This window comes from Salmo salar, unplaced genomic scaffold, assembly GCF_965601325.2.
Source record: "Salmo salar unplaced genomic scaffold, fSalSal1 ptg000566l, whole genome shotgun sequence".
Classification (NCBI taxonomy): Eukaryota; Metazoa; Chordata; class Actinopteri; order Salmoniformes; family Salmonidae; genus Salmo; species Salmo salar.
Window position 1 is genome coordinate 60001 of NW_027675420.1, and position 10000 is coordinate 70000.

The window sequence follows — 10000 nt, forward strand, 5'->3', positions numbered from 1 at the left end:
AACCACAACCAACATGCTGGATCTCTGTTTAGTTGTCACTGTGTTGACCACAGCCAACATGCTGGATCTCTGTTTAGTTGTCACTGTGTTAACCACAACCAACATGCTGGATCTCTGTTTAGTTGTTACTGTGTTAACCAACATGCTGGATCTCTGTTTAGTTGTCACTGTGTTAACCACAACCAACATGCTTGATCTCTGTTTAGTTGTCACTGTGTTAACCACAACCAACATGCTGGATCTCTGTTTAGTTGTCACTGTGTTGACCACAACCAACATGCTGGATCTCTGTTTAGTTGTCACTGTGTTAACCACAACCAACATGCTGGATCTCTGTTTACAGGGGTCAGTGCTCTAAAATGAGTCTCTCTGGGGAGAGAGAGGAGGGGGCCCCTGCCTCTAAAATGAGTCTCTCTGGGGGACATGACACCAAAGCTAAGAGGTGAGATAACAATTTTATGAATAATTTATTAAGTTTATTTCCTAAATAAATAGCTATCTTAAGGTGAATGCACTTACTGTAAATCTCTCTGGATAAGAGCATCTGCTAAATCAGGGGTTCTCAATCCGGGGTCTGCGGAGGTACTGCAGGGGTTCTGCAGGAAGCGTGGGGAGTGGTGGTGGATCCAGGGAGAAAACTAAACTAATATTCTGAAATGTCATTGTGGTCTTATGTTCCCATCTATTGGAATTATTTAGCAACTGCAGTAGTACTGAAAAAATGTGTTATTCCTTACTAAAGTAGTAATTACTGAGAATTACTAGTTAATTGTATCACTTACAACCATAAAATAACCACTTATACCATAACAAACAATTAAACTGACATAAACCAAAATCACTATATATGTAGTTATTTAGTTAATTACCAAATTGAGCCGGTCGGTCACATTTGAGAGTGAGGGAGATATATAGCATTTTGCATAAAAAAACATGATTTTTGTCTCTCTGAAATGAAACCATCAAGTGATTGATTTGAAACAAATCCTTGTCTGTGAGACATGTAATAATTAATACATAATTTCTTTAAACAATAAAAGCTCATTTCTGTAAAGTGATATGTTGCGTTTTGGAACTCTTCTTATGTTCCCCATCTGAGATCAGAGTAGATGAGAGATGTAATGTTTGTCTCTGTTGTGTTGAAGACCAATCAAGCAGGAGAGACCAGCCTCCCCTGTACCCAGCTGTGTGTCCATGAAGAGTGACCAGTCTATGGGTACACCTATGCGGTTTAGAGAGGGAGACTTTTCTACTGAACAAAGGTAAGAAGAACTCATGGTTCATGGTCAGTGAGTTAAACAACACTGTCTCTAGTCATTTCTCCTCTCCCATTTTCACATTTCTTTTGGTTGTTTTCATAATCCATAGGCTAATCCTTTAGTCCATTTTCATAGTCCTAAAACAATATTAAACAAACACAACGTTCCCTCTGTGTGTGTGTGTGTGTGTGTGTGTGTGTGTGTGTGTGTGTGTGTGTGTGTGTGTGTGTGTGTGTGTGTGTGTGTGTGTGTGTGTACTCTCCCTGGATGAAGAGATATAATCTCTATCCTGATTGCCTAGTCACTTTTACTCTTACCTACATGTACATATTACCTCAACCACCTGGTACCCCTCCACATTGACTCAGTACTGGTACTCCTTATAGTCTCATTATTAGCTCAACTACCTGGTACCCCTGCACATTGACTCAGTACTGGTACTCCTTATAGTCTCATTATTACCTCAACTACCTGGTACCCCTGCACATTGACTCAGTACTGGTACTCCTTATAGTCTCATTATTACCTCAACTACCTGGTACCCCTGCACATTGACTCAGTACTGGTACTCCTTATAGTCTCATTATTACCTCAACTACCTGGTACCCCTGCACATTGACTCAGTACTGGTACTCCTTATAGTCTCATTATTAGCTCAACTACCTGGTACCCCTCCACATTGACTCAGTACTGGTACTCCTTATAGTCTCATTATTACCTCAACTACCTGGTACCCCTGCACATTGACTCAGTACTGGTACTCCTTATAGTCTCATTATTACCTCAACTACCTGGTACCCCTGCACATTGACTCAGTACTGGTACTCCTTATAGTCTCATTATTACGTCAACTACCTGGTACCCCTGCACATTGACTCAGTACTGGTACTCCTTATAGTCTCATTATTACCTCAACTACCTGGTACCCCTGCACATTGACTCAGTACTGGTACTCCTTATAGTCTCATTATTACCTCAACTACCTGGTACCCCTGCACATTGACTCAGTACTGGTACTCCTTATAGTCTCATTATTACCTCAACTACCTGGTACCCCTGCACATTGACTCAGTACTGGTACTCCGTATAGTCTCATTATTGTTTGTTTTAATGTGTTCTGTTTGACTGGTACTGTATATATAGACATATTGATGTTTTATTGTGTTACTGTTTGACTGGTACTGTACATATGGACATACTATAAAGTATGTGCATCAATAGACTCTGAAGGATTCAAGTGGAACTGAGATGAAGTGAATCAGTATCTGTATGTGACAACTCAATATTAGGAGGGTGTTAATGTTTTCACATTTATTTTGTTTGTTGATGTTTGTTGATTTATGTAATGTCACATAATTCAATGTTTAATTAATGTAATGGCACATATTTTAATGCTTTATGTCAGCATATATTTTAGTGCTTTATGTAATGTATTTTATCTATTGAAATATGGTTTTATATATTATATATATTGTAGTTTGATGGTGATTCATTATGTTTTCCAGATTCTCTAACCAAACTCTGAGATCAGTCTCTCCAGTACCCAGTCATCTGTCCATGAAGAGTGACTCCTCTATGCATCATCCTATACAGTTTAATAATGGATCAGGGACCTTTGACCCCAGGTAAGTTACTGGTCAGAATTGATGATATTTCTATTGAAGAGGAGAACCTTCAAGATCTGAAACCAGATGTATTTTGTGTATCTGAGTATATACTGTAAAGCATCTGCTTATCATTTGTTGTTTATGTCATATATCTTTTATACAGTGAGTGTACAAAACATTATGAACACCTGCTTTTTCCATGACGTAGATTGACAAGGTGAATCCAGGTGAAAGCAATGATCCCTTATTGACGTCACTTGTTAAATCCACTTCAATCTGTGTCGATGAAGGGGAGGAGACGGGTTAAAGAAGTATTTTTAAGCCTTGAGACAATTGAGACATGGATTGTGTATGTGTGCCATTCAGAGGGTGAATGAGCAAGTCAATATATTTAAGTGCCTTTGAATGGGGTATTGTGGTAGGTCTCAGGCACAAAATTCTAGTAATGGAGTTGTGGACATGTTATTCATTCCAGAGGCTACTACCACACTCAGACAGCACAGAATACTGATCCCAGCTGTCTGTCTATGAACACAGTATACTGTTCCCAGCTGTCTGTCTATGAACACAGTATACTGTTCCCAGCTGTCTGTCTGTCTATGAACACAGTATACTGATCCCAGCTGTCTGTCTATGAACACAGTATACTGTTCCCAGCTGTCTGTCTATGAACACAGTATACTGATCCAAGCTGTCTGTCTATGAACACAGTATACTGATCCCAGCTGTCTGTCTGTCTATGAACAGTGACTTCTCCATGCATCATCCTGTTAATTCCAGTGGTGGAAGATCAATCACCTTTGACCGAAGGTCACCACATTTTGAGAATCTTCAAGATGTCATATAGATATGTTGTTGTAATTTGTAATTTGTTGTAACTGAGTTTATTAGAGTAATTACTGCACCCTCTTATATCTCTGTAGTGGATGGTCTACTCTGTTAGAGGATCAGTATCTCTCCTTTATCTCTGTAGTGGATGGTCTACTCTGTTAGAGGATCAGTATCTCTCCTTTATCTCTGTAGTGGATGGTCTACTCTGTTAGAGGATCAGTATCTCTCTCTCTCCTTTATCTCTGTAGTGGATGGTCTACTCTGTTAAAGGATCAGTATCTCTCTCTCCTTTATCTCTGTAGTGGATGGTCTACTCTGCCAGAGGATCAGTCCAGGTGTGCAGTGTGCCAGCAGGTTCTGAGGGATCCAGTCTCTATCACCTGTGGACACAGGTTCTGCAGACAGTGCATCACCAGATACTGGGAGAAACCTGCTCCTTCAGGAGACTATGACTGTCCTCAGTGTAGAAAGAGATCCAGAACACTTCCTGTACTACAGCACCTGAGGGAACCTAATGATGCAAGAGGCTCTGAAAACAGTAAGACCACTTGCAGACCTGTGCTAAGTCAATACCTCAATATGATTTAAATGTAGTTAACTACAATAATATGAGATAATATAAGTTACTGTAGTTGTGGAGGCCCACATTTCATCCTGTCAATGACTGTGTCTGATACACATCCATTTTACTCCTCCCTTGTAGTGGATGACAGCCTGCAGAGAGCTATAGTAAACCATAAAGACAGTCTGCAGAGAGCTATAGTAAACCATAAAGACAGTCTGAAAAGGAGGTATGAATGTGTGATAGAAGGCATGGAAACAGCAGGGAACCAAACTCCCCTCAACAGGATTTACACAGAGCTCTACATCACAGAAGGAGAGAGTGAAGGGGTTAACAATGAACATGAGGTGTGGCAGCTAGAGACAGCATCCAGGACACCAACCTCACATGACACAGCAATCCACTGCAATGACATCTTTAAACCCTTACCTGGCCAAGAGAGAAGCATCAGAACTGTGCTGACCAAGGGCATCGCTGGCATCGGAAAAACAGTCTCTGTGCAGAAGTTCATCCTAGACTGGGCTGAAGGGAAGGCAAACCAAGATGTGGAGATCATATTTGTGCTTCCTTTCCGGGAGCTGAACTTGATCAAAGATCTCCAGTACAGTCTTCTCAGGCTTTTAAATGACTTCCACACAGAACTAGACATAGGCAATGCAAAGAAACTCACTGCCTGTAAAGCTATGTTCATCTTTGATGGTTTGGATGAAAGCAGACTTCCATTAGATTTCCAGCACAATGAAAAGGTGTCTGATGTCACCCAGACATCATCTGTTGATGTTCTGCTGACAAACCTCATCAAGGGGAATCTGCTTCCCTCTGCTCTCCTATGGATAACCTCCCGACCTGCAGCAGCCAATCAGATCCCCCCTAAGTGTATTGACCAGGTGACAGAGGTACGAGGGTTCAATGACCCACAGAAGGAGGAGTACTTCAGGAAGAGATTCAGTGATGATGACCTGGCCAGCAGAATCATCTCACACATAAAGACATCAAGGAGCCTCCACATCATGTGCCACATGCCGGTGTTCTGTTGGATTTCTGCAATAGTCTTTGAACACATGTTGAGTACAGACAAGAAGAGAGAGATGCCCACGACTCTGACTGAGATGTCCATACACTTCCTGCTCATTCAGACCAGCCTGAAGAACCAGAAGTATCATGGAAGAGATGAGATGGATCAAGAGGAGCTCATGGAGTCAGATAAGGAAATTCTTCTGAAGCTGGGGAGGCTGGCGTTTGAAAATCTGGAGAAGGGTAATCTCATGTTCTATGAAGAAGACCTGAAAGAGTGTGGCCTTGATGTCAAAGAAGCCTCAGTGTACTCAGGAGTGTGCACACAAATCTTTAAAGAAGAGTCTGTGTTATTTCAGAGAGTGGTGTACTGCTTTGTTCATCTCAGCATTCAGGAGTTTCTCTCAGCTGTCTACATGTACCATTGTTACACAACCAGGAACATGGATGCACTGAAGCCCTTCCTCAAGAGAAAGTCTAGAGGTGCGTCTGAAGAGCTAACCTTGCATGAGCTGCTGAAGAGTACCGTGGATAAAGCCTTGGAGAGTAAGAATGGACACCTGGACCTTTTTGTCCGCTTCCTTCATGGCATGTCACTGGAGTCCAATCAGAAACTCCTACGAGGTCTGGTGGCACAGACAGAAAGCAGTCCGGAGAGCGTCCAGAAAACAATCCGATCCCTTAAGGTGATGCAGAGGAAGAACATGTCCCCTGAGAGGTGCATCAATCTCTTCCACTGTCTGATAGAGATGAAAGACCATTCAGTACAGAAGTTCATCGAAGTGTACTTGAGGTCAGAAAAGAGATCCAAAAACCTCACACATGCTCAGTGTTCAGCGCTGGCCTACATGCTGCAGATATCAGAGGAGGTTCTGGATGTGTTTAACCCAAAGGAATACAAGACATCAGAGGAGGGTCGTAGGAGACTGGTCCCAGCTGTGAGAGGCTGCAGGAAAGCTCTGTAAGTATCACTGTAAATATCGCACACCAAAATAAATTGTAGTTATAGCAGTATTTTCATTGGCTGACTGGCTCTGTAAGTAATCATGAGACTATCCCACAGACCAAACTTTACTGAATGTAGGAACAACAGTATTTTCATTGGCTGACTAAACTTTCTATCAGCTGAAAACTCTTAAACTACAAAACAAACTAATCAGTAAAGTTGTAGCATTGAGCCATGAATGCACAGCCTGTACATTATTCGTGCACCATAACGGTGTAAGCTAGGAAAGCTGAGAATAACTTTTTAATACAACCTGTATGTCATTGTATTTCTTCTGTGTTTGCAGACTAGCTGGCTGTAAACTCACAGACACATCCTGTGAAGTGTTGGCCTCAGTTCTCAGTTCAAACCCCTCACACCTGAGAGAGCTGGACCTGAGTAACAATGACCTGAAGGATTCAGGAGTGAAGCTGCTCTCTGCTGGACTGGGGAATCCCCACTGTAAACTGGAGACTCTGAGGTCAGTATTCCTGTAGTTGGTCAACAAGTGATAACTGTTCACCAGATCCACATGTGTTTACCAGACACACATAGTCCACACCATATGTGTTTGGACAGTGAAGCTTACAGTTTTAAATGTGGTGCTATGCTCCAGCATTTTGGATTTGAGATGTTTCATATCAGGTGACAGTACAGAATGTCACCTTTTATTTGAGGGTATTTTCATACATAGCTGTGTTACTGTTAAGAAAGGAAAGCACTTTATGTATTTAGTTCTCCCATTTGAAAAAGTTGTACATATTCGGACAAATTCACTTATATTGTATTAAAGTTGTCATAAGTTTAGTATTTAGTCCCATGTTCCATGCCTGCAGTGATTACATCAAGCTTGTGATTCTACAAACTTGTTGAATTCATTTGCAGTTTGTCTTGGTTGTGTTTTGGATGATGTTTTTCCTAATAGAAACTGATTGGTGAATAATGTCCTGTCATTTTGGAGTCACTTCACTTGTATTGTCAGTAAGAATAGAAGATGTTTCTGAACACTTCTACATTCATGTGGATGCTACCATGATTATGAATAATCAGGAATGAATCGTGAATAATGATAAATGAGAAATTTACAGAGGCACAAATATCAGACCCCCTCTGTTATTGGTGTTATTCTGTATACTTCTGGCCCTTCTTTGGACACTGTGTTAACTAACCTCCAGACGAGCTTCAATGCCATACAGCTCTCCTTCCGTGGCCTCCAACTGCTCTTAAATACAAGTAAAACTAAATGCATTCTCTTTAACCGATAGCTGCCTGCACCTGCCCGCCTGTCCAGCATCACTACTCTGGACGGTTCTGACTTAGAATATGTGGACAACTACAAATACCTGGGTGTCTGGTTAGACTGTAAGCTCTCCTTCCAGACTCACATTAAGCATCTCCAATCCAAAGTTAAATCTAGAATTGGCTTCCTATTTCGCAACATAGCATCCTTCACTCATGCTGCCAAACATACCCTTATAAAACTGACCATCCTACCGATACTCGACTTCGGCGATGTCATTTACAAAATAGCCTCCAATACCCTACTCAATAAATTGGATGCAGTCTATCACAGTGCCATCCGTTTTGTCACCAAAGCCCCATATACAGTGGGGGAAAAAAGTATTTGATCCCCTGCTGATTTTGTACGTTTGCCCACTGACAAAGAAAGGATCAGTCTATAATTTTAATGGTTTATTTGAACAGTGAGAGACAGAATAACAACAAAAACATCCAGAAAAACTCATGTCAGAAATGTTATAAATTGATTTGCATTTTAATGAGGGAAGTAAGTATTTGACCCCCTCTCAATCAGAAAGATTTCTGGCTCCCAGGTGTCTTTTATACAGGTAACGAGCTGAGATTAGGAGCACACTCTTAAAGTGAGTGCTCCTAACCGCAACTTGTTACCTGTAAAAAAAGACACCTGTCCACAGAAGCAATCAATCAATCAGATTCCAAACTCTCCACCATGGCCAAGACCAAAGAGCTCTCCAAGGATGTCAGGGACAAGATTGTAGACCTACACAAGGCTGGAATGGGCTACACGACCATCGCCAAGCAGCTTGGTGAGAAGGTGACAACATTTGGTGCGATTATTCGCAAATGGAAGAAACACAAAAGAACTGTCAATATCCCTCGGCATGGGGCTCCATGCAAGATCTCACCTCGTGGAGTTGAAATGATCATGAGAACGGTGAGGAATCAGCCCAGAACTCCACGGGACGATCTTGTCAATGATTTCAAGGCAGCTGGGACAATAGTCACCAAGAAAACAATTGGTAACACACTACGCCGTGAAGGACTGAAATCCTGCAGCGCCCGCAAGGTCCCCCTGCTCAAGAAAGCACATATACATGCCCGTCTGAAGTTTGCCAATGAACATCTCAATGATTCAGAGGACAACTGGGTGAAAATGTTGTGGTCAGATGAGACCAAAATGGAGCTCTTTGACATCAACTCAACTCGCCGTGTTTGGAGGAGGAGGATTGCTGCCTATGACCCCAAGAACACCATCTCCACCGTCAAACATGGAGGTGGAAACATTATGCTTTGGGGGTGTTTTTCTGCTAAGGGGACAGGACAACTTCACTGCATCAAAGGGACGATGGACGGGGCCATGTACCGTCAAATCTTGGGTGAGAACCTCCTTCCCTCAGCCAGGGCATTGAAAATGGGTTGTGGATGGGTATTCCAGCATGACAATGACCCAAAACACACGGCCAAGGCAACAAAGGAGTGGCTCAAGAAGAAGTACATTAAAGTCCTGGAGTGGCCTAGCCAGTCTCCAGACCTTAATCCCATAGAAAATCTGTGGAGGGAGATGAAGGTTCAAGTTGCCAAACGTCAGCCTTGAAACCTTAATGACTTGGAGAAGATCTGCAAAGAGGAGTGGGACAAAATCCCTCCTGAGATGTGTGCAAACCTGGTGGCCAACTACAAGAAAGGGTTTTGCCACCAAGTACTAAGTCATGTTTTGCAGAGGGCTCAAATACTCATTTCCCTCATTAAAATGCAAATAATTGTATAACATTTTTGACATGCATTTTTCTTGATTTTTTTGCTGTTATTCTGTCTCTCACTGTTCAAATAAACCTACCATTACAATTATAGACTGATCATTTCTTTGTCAGTGGGCAAACGTACAAAATCACCAGGGGATCAAATACTTTTTTCCCCCACTGTACTACCCACCACTGCGACCTGTACGCTCTCGTTGTCTGGCCCTCGCTTCATACTCGTCGCTAAACCCACTGGCTCCAGGTCATCTACAAGACCCTGCTAGGTAAAGTCCCCCCTTATCTCCGCTCACTGGTCACCATAGAAGCACCCACCTGTAGCACGCGCTCCAGCAGGTATATCTCTCTGGTCACCCACAAAGCCAATTCCTCCTTCGGCCGCCTCTTCTTCCAGTTCTCTGCTGCCAATGACTGGAACGAACTACAAAAATCTCTAAAACTGGAAACACTTATCTCCCTCACTAGCTTTAAGCACCAGCTGTCAGAGCAGCTCACAGATTACTGCACCTGTACATAGCCCATCTATAATTTATCCCAACTACTTCTTCCCCTACTGTATTTATTTATTTAGCTCCTTTTCTCCCCATTATTTCTACTTTGCACTTTCTTCCACTGCATATCTACCATTCCAGTGTTTTACTTGCTATATTGTATTTACTTTGCCACCATGGCCTTTTTTTGCCTTTACCTCCCTTATTTCACTTCATTTGCTCACATTGTATATA

At 42.1% G+C, this 10000-nt stretch overlaps 1 protein-coding gene across 3 annotated transcripts; it reads left to right on the top strand.

Moving 5' to 3' along the window:
- The first annotated feature begins 1124 nt into the window (after window positions 1–1124).
- Window positions 1125–6841, top strand: LOC106599204 (NLR family CARD domain-containing protein 3). Of its 3 annotated transcripts, XM_082972080.1 has the most exons (5): window positions 1125–1262; window positions 2765–2884; window positions 4000–4235; window positions 4401–6234; window positions 6566–6841. In XM_082972080.1, the coding sequence occupies exons 1-5, from the start codon at window positions 1195–1197 to the stop codon at window positions 6753–6755; spliced, it is 2448 nt and encodes an 815-aa protein (XP_082828206.1). In that variant the 5' UTR covers window positions 1125–1194; the 3' UTR covers window positions 6756–6841. The 3 variants fall into 3 exon arrangements, with proteins under 3 accessions (XP_082828206.1, XP_082828208.1, XP_082828207.1); XM_082972082.1 differs by lacking the exon at window positions 6566–6841 and having other exon boundaries at window positions 4401–6238; XM_082972081.1 differs by lacking the exons at window positions 1125–1262; window positions 2765–2884 and adding an exon at window positions 3582–3676.
- Window positions 6842–10000: the final 3159 nt, after the last annotated feature.

Excerpts from the sequence above, each read along its gene's own strand:
- LOC106599204 (XM_082972080.1), top strand. The coding sequence starts at position 1,195 with ATGAAGAGTGACCAGTCTATGGGTACACCTATGCGGTTTAGAGAGGGA. Across the intron at positions 1,263-2,764 it reads GACTTTTCTACTGAACAAAG|ATTCTCTAACCAAACTCTGA; the intron begins GTAAGAAGAACT and ends TATGTTTTCCAG. Across the intron at positions 6,235-6,565 it reads AGAGGCTGCAGGAAAGCTCT|ACTAGCTGGCTGTAAACTCA; the intron begins GTAAGTATCACT and ends CTGTGTTTGCAG.